Here is a 20657-nt window from a genome sequence, read left to right on the forward strand (position 1 = left end):
CAGAGTTCAGGGGCAATTTTCATGCTGAACATCCCACTCTTCTCAGTGTTCTTTTAACATTACAAGGTATACAAAATATACAGTAGAGTCTCATGTATCCAACATTCACTTATCCAACGTTCTGGATTATCCAACGCAGTTCGCCTCCCGCCCCGATCCACAGCTGTTTCTCTAGGCAGCAAGGATTGAACTTTGTATGGATTTAATTTCTGACAATGTAGCTACTGTAAGTTCATTTTATGTAATTCTATCTTTATTTGTAGTCAATTTATTAGTAGTCAATGTTTTTGTAGTCAATGTTTTCAATATATTGCAATGTTTTGGTGCCAAATTCATAAATACAGTAATTACTACATAACGTTACCTTGTTTTGGACTGCTTTTTCTGTCGATTTGTTGTAAAACATGATGTTTTTTGGTGCTTAATTTGTAAAATCATAACATAATTTGACATTTAATAGGCTTTTTGTTAATCCCTCCTTATTATCCAACATTTTTGCTTATCCAACATTCTGTTGGCCCATTTATGTTGGATAAGTGAGACTCTACTGTATAAAAATGACTTTTTGTTCTGCATATGAATGTATGAGAAACCTGTGAGCACATCCAAAGCAGAATTATTACTTTCATAGCTAAGTCAATAGTTTTGTATTAAAAAATAAATAAAGATGATCAGCCACAAGAAAGTTAAGGTCAATTGACAGGACATTCTTGCATATTCTCACCAAATACATGTAATGAGGTTGGACTCTTAAGGTATCCTGAATTCAATGCCGACTACTCAAATCAATGCATTCTTTTATTTTTCTCTTACGTTGATGCCATATTTGTTGGAAGCTTTTTTAGAACAAATTAATGGCTTTTTAGGCTTCCTCCACACAAATAGGAGTTCATTTTTGGAATAATAAGAATTATATGTTGGAGATTCAGAGTTTTAGAGATGCTTAGGTGGGGTATGACCAAGAAAACGTTGGGAACCACTGATCTAGAGCCTCTTAACAACTGATCTGTTAGCATGCATTCATACCGACAGTTCTATTTGCTTAGTATCAATGCCTTCTTTGGCTATTACAGACTCTAGATCACGCACAATCTGCATCCTCCTCTGCTTCAGAGCCTTTCACCTGCTCTACACAGCAAAGTGGGGTCTGCTCGCTTTATTTTATTGGAAGCCGCCCTAAGTCCCCTATAAATAAAGCATTATTATTATTACTATTATTATTACTATTATTATTATTGAATCATGGAGATCGGCACCATTCTGTATGATGGTATTAATTATTCCTTATGCTGATATTAAGAAACAAACAAAAAATCAGTGCAGGGGGCACACATTAGGGGCAATGTATACTGTTTAGTAAATGTACAAAGACCTAGAAATTATAAAAACAGTCCGAAAGCCCTATGAAAGTGTTATGTTGCAGCTGATAGTTGAATTGGTTTTGAATACAAGCTATACCATCCAAATAGTCTCTACATAGTGTGAATAACTTTGGCTGAAATGCAATAATTACTTACTTAATTGGGAGTAAACCCCATTGAATTTAGCAGGGCTTACCTATGAATAGAGATTTATAAGACTGCACTTAGCCAATTGTAGGGCAATGTAATGACAAACATTATCTAAAACCAATAGCCATTCCCAGTGCTGTACTTATATAAGATTAAGAAATACTGCACCTGAAATCTATCACACCCAGTAAACACCAAAGTCTGCCATGTGTTCAGACCTTTCTGGCTACATATGTATTGCAATCTAAAGAGTTACCAGCCCGCCCTTGAATTCTTCATATACTGCACAGACAACAGACATTGTGTTTTTCTTCATGTACTGACGTAATAAGAAGCACAATGCAGCATTATGGGAAATACTATACAATAAATGATGTTAACAATAATAGTTTGTTTCAATATATGCTTGTTTATCAATTGGCTAATGATTCATAATGCAGCGCTATATTAGAATTGTCAGTTTCAGAAACTGTCAACTTTGCTGAATATTTTTGCTTTTTCCTAGAAAACATATTACAATTGTGTCATTTATAAATTTAACCAGATACTTGTCTTTAAACGTTGTCTGGCAGCTTCCCACAGCTCTTTTGTGGACAATATACAAGTGTAGTATATGTTGTATCTGGCTCAGACATACAACAAGTAATAGAAAGAGGAAGATCACACCATGCTGAAAAAGCAGCTATCTGCAATCTTGACTATGGAGAAGCAACTGAAGTGGGTGTCATACTTTTCCAGCAAAGGTCGCTCATGGCGCAGGCTGATGAAGAGCAATAGCAGGTTTGATGTCACATAGGATTACCAAAGTATCCAAAAAAATGTTCTTGTCTGTTCCTGTGATTTTCACAGTGGTTTGATAGGCAAAACACAGCAGGTAATGTGCTTTGTGATATGGAGTTCAACACTATCTGGTACTAAATGCTGCAAATGAAACTGCTGTTAAGGCGCAGCCACAAAAGTTGATACTGTAAACCTATTTATGTCAACGCTAGCCCAAGAGCAGTCAATGGTATGCACATATGCACACTACACACACACACACAAAGAATGAGTTAAATTAAGAACACAGTACCCACATTCTCTTGCCACTTGAGGCAGAAAATTTGACAAGCACCTTCTTCTTACTGGCAGGAAAAATATGACAAGAATAACTTCGACCACCATCAATATGCCCAAATGAGCTGCCACCCTTCTCTGCCCAATGGCAGGGCAAGCTCTGCTTTCACGCATCATCATCCAGCTTTTAGAAATAGCTGACAAATTCCAAACCAATATGCACTGAGGGAAGGTACACACGGAAGTGCCCAGCATTTAAAACAAAGGGACTCAGTGCAATCAAATGAAACGAGGAAAGCCCAATTAAAGTAAACCAAAAGCAACAGAAAATTGCCTTCATGAGACTTGTATGTAATAATCAGAAAAGTTGTCCATTTCTGATGCTGAAAGTAATCTATTACTCCCTTGTTGTGCTGCTTCACAGTCTATAGGACTAGGGCCCCTTCCACACAGCTAAAAAAAATACCATATTATCTGCTTTGAACTGGAATATATGGCTGCGTGGACTCAGATAACCCAGTTCAAAGCAGATATTGTGGGATTTTCTGGCTTGATATTCTATGTGATATGATTTTGTGGAAGGGCCCATGACTTCACTGAATAGCATAAAAATACATTACATATATAAACCTGTGCTGCAGGATGTCTTCTCTCGCATTTGTCATCCATAGCCTGATTTTTTCACTGGTTGCTCCATGGACATATATTTACCATTTGTTTATAGGAAGTTGCATGTTTTTTTAAACTATCTTCCCATCAAGTATCTTTAAATATTTTCTCACAGGCACTTTCTCTATAACAGACTTATTTTGTGAGGGTGCATCTCAAGTCTCTCTTACAACTAAACTCTTACAACGACTCAGTACCTCCCTGGTGCACTCTCACTCTCCCTCTCTCTCTATGAGTCACCACACAGAGTGGAATAACAAAGGCAGAAAAAGACACAGGCACATATACGGCAAAAGAAAATAAAATGCTGGATATTTTTCAATCCTGATAATCAACAAATTCATAAATAGGCAAACAGCAATTGTAATGGGAGGAGCAATCCTACCTATGGCCGTGTTTTCCTGAAGGGTGAAAAGAGAAGTTAGAGGAGGAGTGCATTGCTGGTGTGGGTGAGCATAAGGGATAGGCCAATTTAATTGTACAACATAATACTTGTAACACAATGTACCAAAGGCACCCTCATACATTTCCTCCTTAAACATATAGTTTAACATTTCAGTTAAATATACTCTTAAGGCACTAAATACAGCCACAAGCAAACAGCACATCTTGTTCTTCAAGTGGAAAAGAGCCAAAGTTCTTGCTCAGACTACGCAAAATGACCCAATATTTTCAGTTTTAAGACATTTCATATACATTCAGTTACATCATTTCATAGTATTGACATCTGCAAACTGGAAGTTAATTTAATGTGAAAGGATTCTGGAAAACTTTCTTTTGTGGGGAGGGGAGGGATGGAGAGCAACTCCTAGTAAATTGTCTTATAATGATCTAAAATAGTTTTTTGGGCAATGTGGGCAAAAGGAAAATGAAAGTGATACAACTGTTTTAGTTCTTTCCTCCCCTCCCCTGTAGCCTCTCTATCTCTCTTCATTTTTTTCTCAAACGTATGAAGATTACAAATTAACCAATTGTCCCACGCACATACTGGAAGTGCCTTGTTTTTGGATTTGAAACTTAACCTTTCCTTCTTTCTCTGCTCTTCAGTGTATGTTCATAGAAGCTAATGGATAAAAACCACAATCAAAGGGGAAAGTAATAATAATACAGAAGAGTCTCACTTATCCAACAGAAACGGGCCGGCAGAAAGTTGGATAAGCGAATATGTTGGATAATAAGGAGAGATGAAGGAGAAGCCTATTAAACATCAAATTAGGTTATGATTTTACAAATTAAGCACCAAAACATCATGTTATACAACAAGTTTGACAGAAAAAGTAGATAATATGCAGCAATGCTACGTAGTAATTACTGTATTTATTAATTTAGCACCCAAAAATCACGATATATTGAAAACATTGACTACAAAAATGCGTTGGGATAATCCAGAACGTTGGATAAGCGAATGTTGGATAAGTGAGACTCTACTGTAATAATAATAATAATAATAATAATAATAATAACAACAACAACAACAACAATGATAATACTTTTTTGTACTCCGCCCTTCCTCCCAGAGGGGACTCACGGCAGATTCCAGCATACACAACACCAAGGCAAACAAAAAGTATCCGAACTTTCTGGGCTGTCTCATTCATTCCTCTTCCTGTAATTCTGAATGCTGGACACAAGAGTCCCTCACTATTTTCTGTCATTACTCATGTCATGGCCTTAAACTGGATCATTTCTTACATACCTCAGATTCCAGGAGCCAATCCCTGGAATGAAACTAATAAACCAAAGTAAGGAGTAAGTATGTGGAGACCCTCGCATTTTTAAATCTTCTCACAGGTAGTTTTTTTTTATTAAAAGAATGAAGTGACCCGCTTGGTATATAATATTTATAGTTTCCCGAGAACTGGTTTGACCAGGGGGGATTCAAGCGGAAACTAATGATCTATATCGAAAAGGGAAGTACAAACGGAACTTGAAATTTAGTTACAAAAACCGTAAATAGTCATCTACAGTGAGTAACAGTATGTTATGATTTGTAATGTTATGTATGAAAAATAATAAAATAATAAAAATTTAAAAGATCAGATTAAATACCAAAACAGTGGACATCTTAGTATATTTTACTTAATTCCAGGCGTAGACTGAGTAAAGAGCCAAATGAATAAGAAGCACCCAATTCTCAATTGTATATTTATAACAATTGTGGAATATACGGTACTTATTATATTCTCACATGCCTGGGGTTAGCTGCAATCACTGCTGGAGAAATTCTTACTGTACTAAAAAACTGCTATCTATGCCATATTTAAAACTTCTCAAAACAAGGAGCTTAAAGCAACAACTAAGGGTAAAATATTATGGTCCTGATTAGAAAACCAGCAATAACAGAATACTACATAAATATTGCACCCATGGATAAATACTATGCAAACAGAGGATTTTAGTGGTATCACTATGACTAAGGAACAGAATTCTGCATATTGTACTAGACATGGCTTACACAATCCTCATGCAACCCATCAATGTGGGCAGAAAATGTGTGCACAAATCCTCACTGCAACATGGATTGTATGATTCTTCCCTGCAGACAATGACAGCCCCCCCAGCTAGAAAGAATCCCTGATGATGCCTTGCCTCGGTCTAGCAGCCTTTCTGCACCATCCAAGGAGGCTTTGCTGCATTCAGGAGGAACATCCTGTCCTTTCACAAGTCCTAAATTAAACCAATTGATGCACTGTCCTATTCTGTCCCTTGACTGTTCATCCAGAGCTACGTTCAAAGACGCCCTAATGTCAAACCATTATTACTTTAATACCTAGCTGAGGCAGTAGAATTTGGGTGTTGTTGCTGCATTTTTTTTGGAAGTTGTATAATTAACTAATCAGTATTATGTTAGTCTGTTCATAACCTAATAACCATTTTAATACAGATGGCCCACAGAAGGATAATTTCCTGCAATAGCCGAGTAGTGTATTGCAGAGAGACTGTGTGTGGGGAGGATCTCTTTTAAGCCAAGGTACATTCTCCCAGCTCGTTTTACTTACTGTTTTGATATTATTTTGGATAATTTCACACCATTTTCCAAACTAGTAAATGCCATTTTAAAAAACTGAAATTAGTTCTTTGAATTTTGGAAAAGCATCCACAACAACCACATGAATCAAAACAAAGCATTGTTCTGTTCCTTGATGACGCAAATTGCTTCTGTATTTTTAAGACTCAAATTTGTATGTATTGCATGATTAACTATTTAGCCAAGCAGCTGTAGAGATAGATAGTATAGACAGTTATGTCCATCTGGATACAAGTGTCTCTGTGGGGCCACATTCTATAATACTTTTTTCCTGTCCATAATCTTTAATACTTAACAGCAGCTGCCCTATCCTGCAATTAGGCGCAGAAAACACATGTGTACCTTCGTTGGCTTGTCCCAAAATATACCCATGCAGATACCTATAACATTGTTTTTTCATGAGTTCTTGGATAAGCACACAGCCGCCAAACTATGTTAGGTTTCCATGAAAATGAATAAATTTTTAAATCTGCACAATTCACATCCTGCATGTTTGTAGTGATGATTGGTGACAACGAAAACGTTAATGTGCTTGTATTATACATCTCAGCTAGATACCGTTTAGTACAACTAATTGTAGATCTCCCCAAAGTACAATTGCTGTATCACCTCACAGGACCTTTATTTTTCTACATTAGCACAACGAATAGTGGGTAGTGGCATATTTCGCTTTCAGTCCACAATTTATGTTTCTGTTTTTTTCCTATCTATTGTGAGTATGCAAACTCCAGGACTGGATTTTCACAGAGCTATCAGGACGATTCAGTTCTGTTGTCTCAACACAGGCACTTCATTTTACAACTGTGATGTATGTGTTTGAGAAAAAGAGAAACAGGGGAAATGTCTATCCAGATATTATGGGAGACATGAACTACAAAGCTGTGTATAAGACAGGCATTTTACTTGAAATATTTTTGTATTGCACATACACTAATGCACTTTTCAGCACTGTCCTATTTTGCCCCCTGATTTCAGGGCTGCCTTCAAAGACACTCTAATGTCAAACTGTGATTACGGTACTTCAGGATGCATATTTGGACTCTATATAGCCAGAAACTTGGGGGAAAAAACAAAAGGAATACAGTAGAGTCTCACTTATCCAACATAAACGGGCCGGCAGAATGTTGGATAAGCGCATAGGTTGGATAATAAGGAGGGATTAAGGAAAAGCCTATTAAACATCAAATTAGGTTATGATTTTACAAATTAAGCACCAAAACATCATGTTATACAACAAATTTAACAGAAAAAGTTATTCAATACGCAGTAATACTATGTAGTAATTGCTGTATTTACAAATTTAGCACCAAAATATCACTATGTATTGAAAACATTGACTACAAAAATGCATTGGATAATCCAGAATGTTGGATAAGTGAGACTCTACTGTAATAGTATTTTACATGAAATATTTTTGTACAGCACATACACTAATGCACTTTTCAGCATTGTCCTATTTTGCCCCCTGATTTCAGGACTGCCTTCAAAGATACTCTAATGTCAAACTGTGATTACTTCTGGACACATATTTGGACTCCATATACCCAGAAACTTGGGAAAAAACAAAAGGAATAATAGCATGTTCCTTGAAATATTTTTGCGCAGCACATACACGGATGCACTTTTCGGCACCGTCCTATTTTGCCCCTAATTTCAGGGCTGCCTCAAAGATACTCTTTGTGTTATTTCAGAACACATATCTTGACTCCAAATACACAGAAATTTAGGAATAAACAAAAAGAACGCTAGCATTTTTCTTCAAATATTTCTGTAGAGCACATAAATGGGGGAACTGTCCTGTTATGGCCCCTGGGCTGCCTCTAATGTCACACTGTTATTATTTCCGAACTTAGCCCATGAGCAGATTTGGATCCAGAAACTTGGGAAGAAACAAAAGGAATACTAGCATTTTAATTGAAATATTTTTTGTACAGCACGTACACTTTTCGGCACCATCCTATTTTGCCCCCTGATTTCAGGGCTGCCTCAAAGAGAATGTGTTATTTCAGAACACATATTTGGGCTCCAAATACCCGGAAATTTGGGAAGACACAAAAGGAATGCTAGCATTTTTCTTCAAATATTTTTGTACAATAATAATAATAATAAAACTTTACTTTTAAGCTGCTCTCTCTCCCCAAGGGGACTCAGAACTGTCCTGTTCTGTCTCTTGTCTGTTCTTTCTGGGCTGCCTTCAAAGACACTCTAACGTCAAACTGTTATTATTTCCAAACTTAGGCCATAGGCAGATTTAGATCCAAAAACTTGAGGAAAAACAAAAGAAAGAAGAGTATACAAGGCACTTCAAAAGGTGGGATATGAAAGGGTAAAATATAGATACTGAAAAAGAGAGAAACCACTGCTTTTACAATCACAAAAATTGGAAGAGGCACACTCCTTTATGACCCTTCAACTATGGAAAATAAAAATATCCCTTTCACAGTTGTCCATTACCCCCAAGACTGACTGAGGGCCCTTTCACACAGCTGAATAAAATCCAACATGTTCTGCTTTGAACTGGAATATATGTCAGTGTGGACTCAGATAACCCAGTTCAAAGCAGATATTGTGGGATTTTCTGCCTTATATAGATGTGAGGAAGGGCCCTGAGTCAAGAAGAAGCACTGCTTGGAAAGCAAAGAAGGCCTTCTTGTTGTAGGAAGCAGCAAAGGGGACTAATGGGCTCTGTTTGCTGGAGACAAATAAACCATTTGGTCTTTTCATGGTGTAATGCTGTCTGTGGAGCACATTGCTTTTATAGGTTAAATTGCCAAGACCAAGAAAAACACCTTTTTCAGGGCGCTTCCACGCAGCCCTATATCCCAGAATATCAAGGCAGCAAATCCCACATTATCTGAGTATGGACTCAGAGAACCCAGTTCAGTGCAGCTATTGTGGGATTTTCTACCTTGATATTCTGAAACAGTAGAATCTCACTTATCCAAGCTAAATGGGCCGGCAGAAGCTTGGATAAGCGAATATCTTGGATAATAAGGAGGGATTAAGGAAAAGCCTATTAAACATCAAATTGGGTTATGATTTTACAAATTAAGCACCAAAACATCATGTTATACAACAAATTTGACAGAAAAAGTAGTTCAATACGCAGTAATGTTCTGTTGTAATTGCCGTATTTATGAATTTAGCAACAAATTTTCATGATATATTAAAAACATTGACTACAAAAATGGCTCGGATAATCCAGAAACTTGGATAAGCAAGGCTTGGATAAGTGAGACTCTACTGTAGTTGCAAGGAGTGGTACACATTTAAAAACACGTTTGAGACAAGAAGTAGTGTACAGTTCTGCCCATACTCATGTAGAAGTAAAACCAATTACAGTAGAGTCTCACTTATCCAACATAAACGGGCCGGCAGAATGTTGGATAAGCGAATATGTTGGATAATAAAGAGGGATTAAGGAAAAGCCTATTAAACATCAAATTAGGTTATGATTTTACAAATTAAGCACCAACACATCATGTTTAACAACAAATTTGACAGAAAAAGTAGTTCAATGCTATGTAGTAATTACTGTATTTACGAATTTAGAACCAAAATATCATGATATATTGAAAACATTGACTACAAAAATGGCTCGGATAATCCAGAAACTTGGGTAAGCAAAGCTTGGATAAGTGCGACTCTACTGTATGTGTGGAAGGGGGCCGGTTTGGTTACTGTATTTACGAATTTAGCACCAAAATATCACGATATATTGAAAACGCTGACTACAAAAATGGCGTGGATAATCCAGAAACTTGGATAAGCAAAGCTTGGATAAGTGAGACTCTACTGTATGTGTGGAAGGGGGCCGGTTTGGTTACTGTATTTACAAATTTAGCACCAAAATATCACAATATATTGAAAACATTGACTACAAAAATGGCTTGGATAATCCAGAAGCTTGGATAAGCAAAGCTTGGATAAGTGAGACTCTACTGCAGGGGTCCCCAAACTAAGGCCCGGGGGCCGGATGCGGCCCTCCAAGGTCATTTACCTGGCCCCCGCCCTCATATATAATATAATATTTTTATATCAGTTTTAATAATATAATATATTGTATATACATATGATATTGATAATAATATTATCATTTTATACAATATAGTACTAATAATAATATCATATAATAATATTAATTATATGTTATATATTACATATAATATTACAGTATAGTGGTATAGTTCAATATAGTAATATATAATGCTAATATTGTGCAATGCTAATAATATAATATATCGTATGTACATACAGCTGCTCTGAGTCCCCTTTGGGGTGAGAAGGGCGGGATATAAATGTAGTAAATACATGCAGTAAATGAATAAATAAATAATTTTAGACTTAGGCTCCCCCAGAGTCTGAAATGACTTGAAGGCACACAACAACAATAATCCTAATTAACCTGACTATCTCATTGGCCAGAAGTAGGCCCACACTTCCTATTGAAATCCTGATAGGTTTATGTTGGTTAAAATTGTTTTGATTTTTAAATATTGTATTGTTCTTTCATTGTTATTGTTGTTGTTGTTTTGCAATACAAATAAGATATGTGCAGTGTGCATTGGAATTGGTTCGTTGTTGTTTTTTTCAAATGATAATTCGGCCCCTCAACAGTCTGAAGGATTGTGGACCGGCCCTCTGCTTTAAAAGTTTGAGGACCCCTGCTCTACTGTATGTGTGGAAGGGGGCCGGTTTGGTTACTGTATTTACGAATTTAGCACCAAAATGGCTTGGATAATCCAGAAGCTTGGATAAGTGAAACTCTACTGTATGTGTGGAAGGGGGCCGGTTTGGTTACTGTATTTTCGAATTTAGCACCAAAATATCACGATATATTGAAAACATTGACTACAAAAATGGCTCGGATAATCCAGAAACTTGGATAAGCAAAGCTTGTTTAAGTGAGACTCTACCGTATGTGTGGAAGGGGGCCAAGAAGTTGTCCAGCTCATGCCCTTTCCCGCCATCTCCCGAGGCGAATGGGAGCCGAAGTTTGTTCTGAGTTGGGAGAGGAGGCGTCGCGCCTATCGCTTTGGGGTTTATGGGCCGCTTTCATGAACAGAAGCCCCCAAAGTTGGTTCAGGGGAGGCGCCTTGTGTGTATGTGTGTGTGTATTTCTCGGCCTTTGGCGGGGCCTCTTTCTTGGGGTAGGAAAGGAGGCCTTACCGGTTGATGGAGGACACGCTGGGGACGGTGTCGTTGTCGCAGATGCCTTCGGCCAGTAGCCGGTCCCGGATCTCCCAGGCGAACATGGTGGGGTTCTGCCTCTTGTACTCGGCGATCTTGTCCACCACTTTGGGGGTGGCCACTTTGGGCTTGGAGCCGCCGATCACGCCGGGCTTGATGCTCCCCGTCTCGTAGTACCTGGCCGAGGGAAGAAGAAGGCCAAGAGCCAGGCTCAGACGGGAAGACACGTGTCCGGAGATTTCGGAAGCCCCTCCGCCCACGTGGCGCCAACCCCGAGTTTTAGAGGTTTAGAGTATTTCTGGGACATCAATGAGCGAAGCCTAAGAAGGGGGTGATAAGAGCTCCCACACCGCCCTCCCCTCAGTGCCATGCAAACTACAGCCGATATAGGAATTTGCTTGATTTTTCCCCGTCGCTTTTCGATTGCCTTCCCAGCCCTCCCAAGCTAGGCACTCCAGGCACCTCTTTTCCTCGCTCTCCTCACGCGGATTGCGCGCGTGTTCAAACCCCACGGACTGCGCGCGTGTTTCATTCCCTCCCCCTCCCTCGCTCCCTCCCACGGCATGCCCAGGGTGGGGGCGGGGCTGCCTCGTCTCCCACTCCCCACCGGAGCCAAGCTCTGCCGAGGGCCCGATCTAATGCAAAGGGCACGCCAGAAAATAAAGGCCCCGGCCTGCCGCTTCCCGCTGACCTGGGGCTGGAGAGAAAGTAGGGCCCGGCCTGGCTGAGCTGGGAGGCGGGGAGGGGAGACTTGCCGGCGGGTCTCACAGCAAATGGGGTTGCAATCGGTTTGTTTCTTTGCTGGTTTGGGCTCTCCCCCTCTTTCCGAACCCACAGCAGGTCCCTGTTTTCAGATAGCGCCAGACAAAAGAAAGGAAAAGGAGGCGGGTTGGCTTGGTGGGGTGCGCCTGGGCTCCCTCAGTCTGTCTCTCTCTCTCTCGCTTTCTCTCGGGCTCTGGCCCCCTCCCCAGCCCAATCCTCCGCACCCGCTTCCACGCCCAACCCGCGCCTGAGGCTCACCTGCCCAGGATCTTGCTGACGCAGCCGTGGCTGACCCGCAGCTGCCGGGAGATGTCGCAAGGCCGGACCCCTTGGTGCGCCAGCTCCACGATGCGCTGCCTCACCACGTCGGGAAGGGGCCTGCCGTTCACGAAGACCCCCCCGAGCTGGTTGACACCCCCGTGCCCTGCTGGGGAGAGAGAACGGAAACACAAGCACCCACGCACACGGGACGGGGCGGGGAGGGGGGAGAGAGGCAGGCATTAGTCGGGGCAGCTCAGGCGGACACCGCGCGGGGAAGGGGAGAAGCAGGGACCCCGAGAGTGGGGAGGGATCGGCTGCCCTCGGGCCCGTTCGCCCCGCTTTCCCTTCGGCTGGGACTAAGGTCTCATCTACTTTCACTACATTACAGTGGAGCCCCCGATGGCGTAGTGAACTAAAGCCTCCTGACTTGAAGGTTGGGTTGCTGACGTGAAAGCTGCCAGGTTCGAATCCCACCCGGGGAGAGCGCGGATGAGCTCCCTCTATCAGCTCCAGCCTCCCACAAGGATGGTAAAAACATCAAAAACATCCGGGCGTCCCCTGGGCAACGTCCTTGCAGACGGCCAATTCTTTCACTCCAGAAGCGACTCAAATTGCTCCTGACACGAAAAAAAACAAACACTATATTACATGAGCCCACCCTCGTTTCAGTACCATCTCTTTCAGGGAAGAGATCTGGGTTGCTGTGAGTTTTCCGGGCTGTCTGGTCATGTCCCAGAAGCATTCTCTCCTGACGTTCCGCCCATATCTATGTGGTTGTGAGGTCTGTTGGAAACTAGGCAAGCGGAGTTTACATATCTCTGGAATATTGTCCAGGGTGGGAGAAAGAACTCCTGTCTGCCTGAGGCTAGTGTGAATGTTGCAGTTGCTCACCTTGATTAGCATTGAATAGCCTTTCAGCTTCAAAGCCTGGCTGCTTCCTGCCTGGGGGGAAGCCTTTGTTGGGAAGTGTATCAGGACAGTAAGTAAAGAACAACACTCAGGAGAGGGGGGAATTCCAGACAAGGAACCATCGCTTTGATTAGCATTGAAAAGCCTTTCAGCTTTAAAGCCTGACTGCTTCCTGCCTGGGGAAATCCTTTGTTAGGAGGTGTTAGCTGGTCCTGATTGGTTCATGTCTGGAATTCCTTTTGTCTTATACTGTCCTGATTTTGGAGGTTTTTTTACCGGTAGCCAGATTTTGTTCATTTTCATGTTTTCCTCCTTTCTGTTGGAATTCTCCACATGTTTATGGATTTCTGTGGCTTCTCTGTGTAGCCTGACATGGTAGTTGTTAGAGTGGCCCAGCATTTCTGTTTTTATGTCCTAATTTTAGAGTTTTTTAAATACCCTTAGCCAGGTAAGATTCTCTGAAGTGCCAGCCACAGATGCAGGTGAAAGGTCAGGAGTAAGTGCTGCTAGATCACGGCCATCATACAGCCAGCATCCCAGTGATTCCGGCCTGTGAAAGCCTTCGACAATCTATAGGTAAGATACACCTGCCATTCTAAGGGCCCTTCCACACAGCCCTATATCCCAGAATATCAAGGCAGGAAATCCCACATTATCTTCTTTGAACTGCCATATATTTCAGTACAAAGCAGATATTGTGGGATTTCTTGATATTCTGTGTTATATGGTTGTGTGGAAGAGCCCTAAGACTCACCATGTTTTTATACAGGCGGCAAAGTGAATCTTTAAAGTGAAACCCAGTTAAATGCAGTCAAACTTATGAAACTGGCCGTTTTAGATTTTTTCTTCTCCCGTCCATCATACAGCCCGGAAACCTGATTTTGGCCTTTGAAAGCCTTCGACAATCTATAGGTAAGATACACCTGCCATTCTAAGACACACTCTAGTGTTATACAGCCGGTAAAGTGAATTTTCGAGTGGAAGAAACCCAGTTTAATGCTGGCAAACTTATGAAACTGCATTATGTGGTTTATTTTTTGTGTCAGGAGCTACTTCAGAAACTGCAAGTCGGGGATTCGAACCTCCGACCTTTCGGTCAGCAGTTCTGTCAACACAAGCGTTTAACCCATTGCGCCACCGGGGGCTCCATGCAGTTTTAGATGAGGCCTCGCTAGGTAACATCCCAGCGCCGATCCCCAGGCTTACTACACTGGCGTAGTCTTATTCATTCCTATGGGATTGCTCGAGTCAAACAACCTGGAAAAATATACTTGGGCTTCTGAGTGATATTACACACAATTTAACATAATCAGTGACATATTTTGGGGGGTCTATCCGTTATATTTTCTGTTAAGTTATGTCTTTTACGGCCCCTTCCACACAGCTGAGTAAAATCCCACATTATCTGCTTGAACTGGGACATATGTCAGTGTGGACTCAGATACACCAGTTCAAGGCAGATATTGTGGGTTATTCTGCCTCGATGTTCTGGGTTATATGGCTGTGTGGAAGGGAGCTAAGGAATCGTTTCGAATGGGGGAGAAATAAATGTCTGCCTAACCTCGGTAGTTGGTTTTGCTTTCGTTGGAAGCCGCATTTAATGAAGAAGAAAATGAAGAAGAGGAAGAAGAAGAGGAAGAAGAAGAAGAAGAAGAAGAAGAAGAAGAAGAAGAAGAAGAAGAAGAAGAAGAAGAAGAAGAAGAAGAAGAAGAAGAAGAAGGAGGAGGAGGAGGAGAAGACAGGGTAATTCCAGACAAGAGTCCTTTGTTGGGAAGTGTATCAGGACAGTAAATAAAGAGCAACACTCAGAAGACAGGGGAATTCCAGACAAGAAACGATCACCTTGATTAGCATTGAAGAACCTTGCAGCTTCAAAGCCTGGCTGCTTCCTGCCTGGGGGGAATCCTTTGTTAGGAGGTGTTAGCAGGCCCTGATTGTTTCCTGTCTGGAATTCTCCTGTTTTCTGAGCGTTGCTCTTTATTTACTGCCCTGATTTTAGAGCGTTTTAATACTAATACTACTACTAATAATAATAATAATAAACACCCTCCTCTGTTCGGACAGATCACATTATATATATTTCTGGTTGAACCAAAACAAATACTGCAGGGGAAATATGAGGTTCGGGATTTTCAAATCGAGGCAGTTTCAACAGGGATCGATCGTGGTCCAGTTTCTGACATTTCTGTGTTTTTTTCCTAGTTCTTATGATGATGAATTGCACTCAGAGGCCTGACCCGAAGTGAAGCCTGCAAGAGGGACACAAGGGACGAGCTGTTTGGGAGGGAATCTGCACTAAAACCGGGGCAAAAGCGACGCCAGGGTCAGAGACCGGGAAACCGCGAAGGGGAAGCGAGAAGCGAGGCGATCCCGGGTTTTCCCAAGGCGGAGGGGAGAAAGGGAAGCCCCGCTTCCTGAGAAACGATCTGTTTGTGTTTTTGTATCCCCCTTTCTCCCTTTCCGCCGCCCCTCTCTCTCTCCCTCCGTGTTTGTGACACTGACTTATTGGCTCTGAACGCCGTGGAAACTCTCCTTGCCCTGCGATCGATCCCGAGCCTCCCCGCAAATCGGTCTTGTCACTTCCTCCCCGAGCCTCAACCGGCCTTTTGGAGCCCTTGTTTCAAAGCGCTTTAACGCCTTGTCTCGCAACGTGCCCACTTCGCCTCCCGAATGATTTTCGCGCAATCGGTGGAGAAGACGAGAATGTGTTTGTTTTGTTTCTATGACTGGCCTCTCTTTCTGTCTCTGTCTCCCCTCGGTGTCTGTTTGTTTTCTCCCTTTGGTCTCGGGTCCCCTTTTGCAGATGTTGCCTCTAAAGTTACCAGCAGGCAATTTCTCCCGCACCTCGTTGCTGAATAATTCAGAGCACCTTTGATAACTCGCATTACAGAGTATTAACAGGCAACAGATGCAAAAAAGATTAAGGGATTAATAATTCAGATTATTGCACCTGCCTCTTCCCCGAGCACACCGGACCGACTTCGCATTCCCTGGGTTGGAGTTTAGAGCCTTTCTTTCTTGCCATTTCAGAAGCGCATTGAACTGCATTATATGGCAGTGTAGACTCAGACGGTTTTGCTGCATCGAACTACGTTATAGACTCAGGGAAGGGAAGGGCATCACACACATTTAATATAAGAGAAGGACATGGTCCGCTTCTATACTGCCATATAATGCAGTTTCTATATACAGTTGAACTGCATTATGTGGCAGTCTAGGCTCATATCATGCAGTTCAATGCAGTTCAACTGTATACGGAAACTATTATATGGCAATATAGCTGGGACCCTTCCCTTATATTAAATGTGTGTGATGTCCTTCTCTTATGTATCTGGGGCCTCATCTACTTAATGCCATATAATGCAGAGAGTACACATTGCACTATAAGGCAGTGTAGACATATATAATGAGGTTCAACTGCACTCCAAAACATTCCCTTATATTAAATGTGTGTGATGTCTTTCCCTTACGTATCTGGGGCCTCATCTATATAATGTAGAGAGTAGACATTGCTCTATATGGCAGTATAGACTTATATAATGCGGTTTAACTGCACTCTAAAACTGCATTATATGGTGGTATAGATGGGGACTCCCGTCCTTCCCTTATATTAAATGTGTGTGATGTCCTTCCCTTAAGTATCTGTGGCCTCATCTAAATAATGCCATATAATGCAGAGAATAGACATTGCACTATATGGCAGTATAGACTTATATAATGCGGTTCAACTGCACTCTAAAACTGCATTATATGGCAGTATAGATGGGGACTCCCGTCCTTCCCTTATATTAAATGTGTGTGATGTCCTTCCCTTATGTATCTGGGGCGTCATCTACATAATGCTATATAATGCATTATATTGTAGTGTAGACTTATATAATGCGGTTCAACTGCACTCTAAAACTGCATTATATGGCAGTATAGATGGGGACCCCCGTCCTTCCCTTATATTAAATGTGTGTTATGAGTCAGGGCCCCCATCTATATAATGCCATATAATACAATTTCAGAATAGTGCATTGAACTGCATTATATAGCAGTGTAGACTCCTACAGCTGAACTACATTATATGGCAGTCTAGGCTCATATAATACAGTTCAATGCAGTTCAACTGTATATGGAAACTATATTATATGTCAGTATAGATGTGCACCCTGCCCTTTTCCTTACATTAAATGTGTGTGATGTGCTCCCCTTATGTGTCTGGGGCCTCATCTACATAATGCCATACAATGCACAGAGTTTAAACACATTGACCTGCACAATGTGGCAATGTAGACTTCTATAATGCAATTCAACTACACCCCGAAACTGCATTATCTGGCAGTATAGATGGGGACCCCTCTCATTCTCTTATATTAAATGTATGTAATGTGTCAGGGTCCCCATCTGCATAATGCCATATAATGCAATTTTCAGAAGAGAGTTTGAAGTGCATCGAACGGCATTGCATGGCAGGGTAGGTTCACATTATCCGGTTCAATGCGATTAACCTGTATTATGAAAACTACATTATGTGGCTGGCACTCTGTTCGGGCGTCCAAATGCCTTGCGGAATAGGCGGAATCCCTCAATTTCGAAAGCAGCTCAAAAAGAGAGGAAAAGAGACTGAGCCAGTGAATTGCCTTCGTTTAGTTTTCAGTGCTTTTAGATCTAAGGAGAAACCCGGCCTCTCCAAACATTTTCACATTCAATGAATGCTGTAACCGTTATCAATTCCCTCAATGAAAGGACTCGTAATTGACCCTCTCGCCCAAAAACTGCTCTTAAATGGCAAAAACTCCTTCTCAAAAATAGATAACCATTTAGAAACAACCCTTTCTAAATGTAAACCAGATGCAGTGCGCTTTTGTTGGGAATTGACTCCTTGTTGGGAAATTACTCCCTGTCTCAGAAATGTCCCAGTCTCACAAATACACACAGGGATTTCTATTTGTTTCTCTGGAAGTGGCGCTTTGTTTTGTTTTGTGTTCCCTTGGACATAGCGAAGGGTGTGAAGGGCTTAGCTTGGAATGAGAATAAGTATTCAACGTTGCCCTGACTGACTCCTTCACTGCCTGCGCCCAGGCGCCGTTTCCCCGTGGGTCCTTCCCAGTCTCCCCACTCCTGAAGCCGCCTCTTACACTAAGGGCACCATGAGGGGGTTGTTGGGGTGGGGTGGCCGCGGTTCGTCCTCCTCCTCTGCCCCCCCCCCTCTGTTTGCGAAGTGGGTTTTGTTAGCGATTCTCCGGACTGCGTTTTGAGATACAGGCCCGAGGAAGGCGAGGAAACCGAATGGGAGAAGGATTCGCACGCAAACCCAAACTCCCGAGAAGGCAATATAATTTCAGCCGATTTGAGAGGGGAAGGAGGAGAAGCAGCAGAGGGAGAAAGAGAAGGAGGAGAAGTAAGAGAAGGAGGAAGAGGAGAAGGAGAAAAAAAAGCCTTCCTGATTCTCCGGACTGCGTTTTGAGATACAGGCCCGAGGAAGGCGAGGAAACCCGATGGGAGAAGGATTCGCACGCAAAGCCAAACTCCCGAGAAGGCGATATAATTTCAGCCGATTTGAGAGGGGAAGGAGGAGAAAGAGAAGGAGGGGAAGGGGAAGAAGTAGGAGGAGGAGGAGAAGGAGAAGGAAAAGGAGAAGAAGGAGGAAGAGGAGAAGGAGGAAGAGTAGAAGGAGAAAAAAAGCCTTCCTGATAGGTATGACATTTTTGTCTCTTCCCAGTTTCTAAACCACTTAATAGAAGTGCTGAAGAAGATGCCAGCAGAGAGGAATGCGAGGAGCAAATACTGTTAGAGCTCTGAAACCACACAACAACAACAACACCCCAGTGCTTCCTGAAAGCCCCGAAAGACAATACTTCATAGCTCTAGGACAACACTAAGGCCCCTTCCACATAGCTGAATAAAATCCCACATTTTCTGTTTTGAACTGGGATATATGTGGACTTTTCTGCCTTGAGATTCTGGATTATATGGCTGTGTGGAAGGGGCCTTAATAGAAGAGTAAATATCGGGATGGATGCGGGCGCTTTTGAAATATTTGGTTATCTATGGAGCTATCTTCCGGGTGTCGGAAAGCCTCGCTTTCGTTTTCTCCCGCTTGGAATAAACTACTCGGAAGGGATGTTTCGGAGGCCTGAGACCGAAGGAAGAATGAAGGGGTTTTTTTCGGTAATAAGGGGGAAGGCTGAGGGGCAGAAGGGGTCTTGCGGGGGCCGGTACTCACGGTGCATGGCGGAGAAGGGGTCTGCTTTGCAGTGCATATCCATGGGCAGGCAGAGGAAGGGGAAGAAGTCGGCTGACGCCGCCGTGTTGTCGCCGCCGAGGTGCAACTTCGGGACTTGGGCAGATCGGGCCGAAGGAGGGCCCGCGAAGGGCTGGCGGCAGGCTTCTCGGGCTCCGCTTGCCTGCCTTGAGCCAAGGCTGCCTCGGTGCTGCTGCTGCCGGGACGGGACTTTCCCCGCTCAGGGTCCTCCCCGCGGGCAGGTGAGGCGGCGGCGAGGAGGCATTGGGTCGGGTCTTTCCGCCAAGTTAGGCGGCTCGGCTCCACTCGGCTCGGCTCGGCTCCGCTTCCCGCCCGGACTTTGGCCTCCGTTTCCCCCCTTTTCTCTGCCCCCCGCCCGCCAATCTCTCTCTCTCTTTCCCTCTCTTTCTTTCTCGGTGGGGATGCGCTTGCCACGAGCTGTGCCTGGAGAATGGAGCTCCCTCCGCCGGTGCGTGCCTCTCTAAAAGCAGCAAAGCCCCCTCCAGCTCGCACCCCGAGCCCTCCCTTTCCCCCCTCCCTCCCTCCCTCCCTCCTTCTCCCAGGCACACGCGCACCTCCACCCCTCCCTCCCTCCCTCCCTCTTCCCCCCTCCCTCCCTCCTTCGCCCGGCGGAGAGAGAGATGGATGACTTGTCAGACAAAGGCAATAGATTCCAACACTCTCGGATTCGCCAACGCGCTGCTTTGCCGGTCTGTCATTCCTCCCCCCTCCCAAAAAAAAAAGAAGAAGAAGAAGAAGAAGAAAAGAAGATGAAGGAGGAGGAGGAGGGGGAAAAAAAAAAGAGGAGCGGCGGCGGGACGAAACTCGACGAGAGGAGCCGCAACTCCGAAAGGCGGGAGGAAGGGGAAGCTCAAGCTACCTGCCTGGCGCGCTTTGTTTTCCTGGGCCTGGACCGAGCGGGTAAACACGCATCTTGGTTTTGTTTTTGTTTACGAGGTGTTTGTGTGTGTGTGTGTGTGTGGTTTCCTCTGCCGCCATGATTCCTTCAAACGGAGGAAGGTTTTCGCCCAAGAAAACACTC

The 20657-nt window shown here is 42.9% G+C and overlaps 1 protein-coding gene and 1 long non-coding RNA gene across 12 annotated transcripts in view; one reads left to right on the top strand and one right to left on the bottom strand.

Moving 5' to 3' along the window:
- The window catches only part of pax2 (paired box 2), a 143794-nt gene extending 123961 nt beyond the window's left edge, over positions 1-19833 (bottom strand). For 3 of the 7 annotated variants that reach the window (XM_062975901.1, XM_062975897.1, XM_062975898.1), the window contains exons 1-4: positions 19598-19762; positions 12475-12643; positions 12146-12298; positions 11434-11631 (exon numbers count right to left, since the gene is read on the bottom strand). In XM_062975901.1, the coding sequence (XP_062831971.1) occupies positions 11434-11631; positions 12146-12298; positions 12475-12643; positions 19598-19640 (563 nt within the window). In that variant the 5' untranslated portion in view covers positions 19641-19762. Of the gene's footprint in view, positions 1-11433; positions 11632-12145; positions 12299-12474; positions 12644-19597 lie in introns of all 7 variants that reach the window. The other 4 variants (XM_062975902.1, XM_062975899.1, XM_062975903.1 and 1 more) reach the window with 3 other exon arrangements.
- A 381-nt stretch (positions 19834-20214) lies between these two features.
- Positions 20215-20657, top strand: part of LOC103280422 (histone acetyltransferase KAT6B) — a 35568-nt gene continuing 35125 nt past the window's right edge. For 3 of the 5 annotated variants that reach the window (XR_010004530.1, XR_010004529.1, XR_010004528.1), the window contains exon 1: positions 20215-20536. This is a non-coding gene — a long non-coding RNA (histone acetyltransferase KAT6B). The remainder of the gene's footprint in view (positions 20537-20657) is intronic. The other 2 variants (XR_010004531.1, XR_507340.2) reach the window with 2 other exon arrangements.

The sequence above is a fragment of the Anolis carolinensis genome, chromosome 3, assembly GCF_035594765.1.
Source record: "Anolis carolinensis isolate JA03-04 chromosome 3, rAnoCar3.1.pri, whole genome shotgun sequence".
Classification (NCBI taxonomy): Eukaryota; Metazoa; Chordata; class Lepidosauria; order Squamata; family Dactyloidae; genus Anolis; species Anolis carolinensis.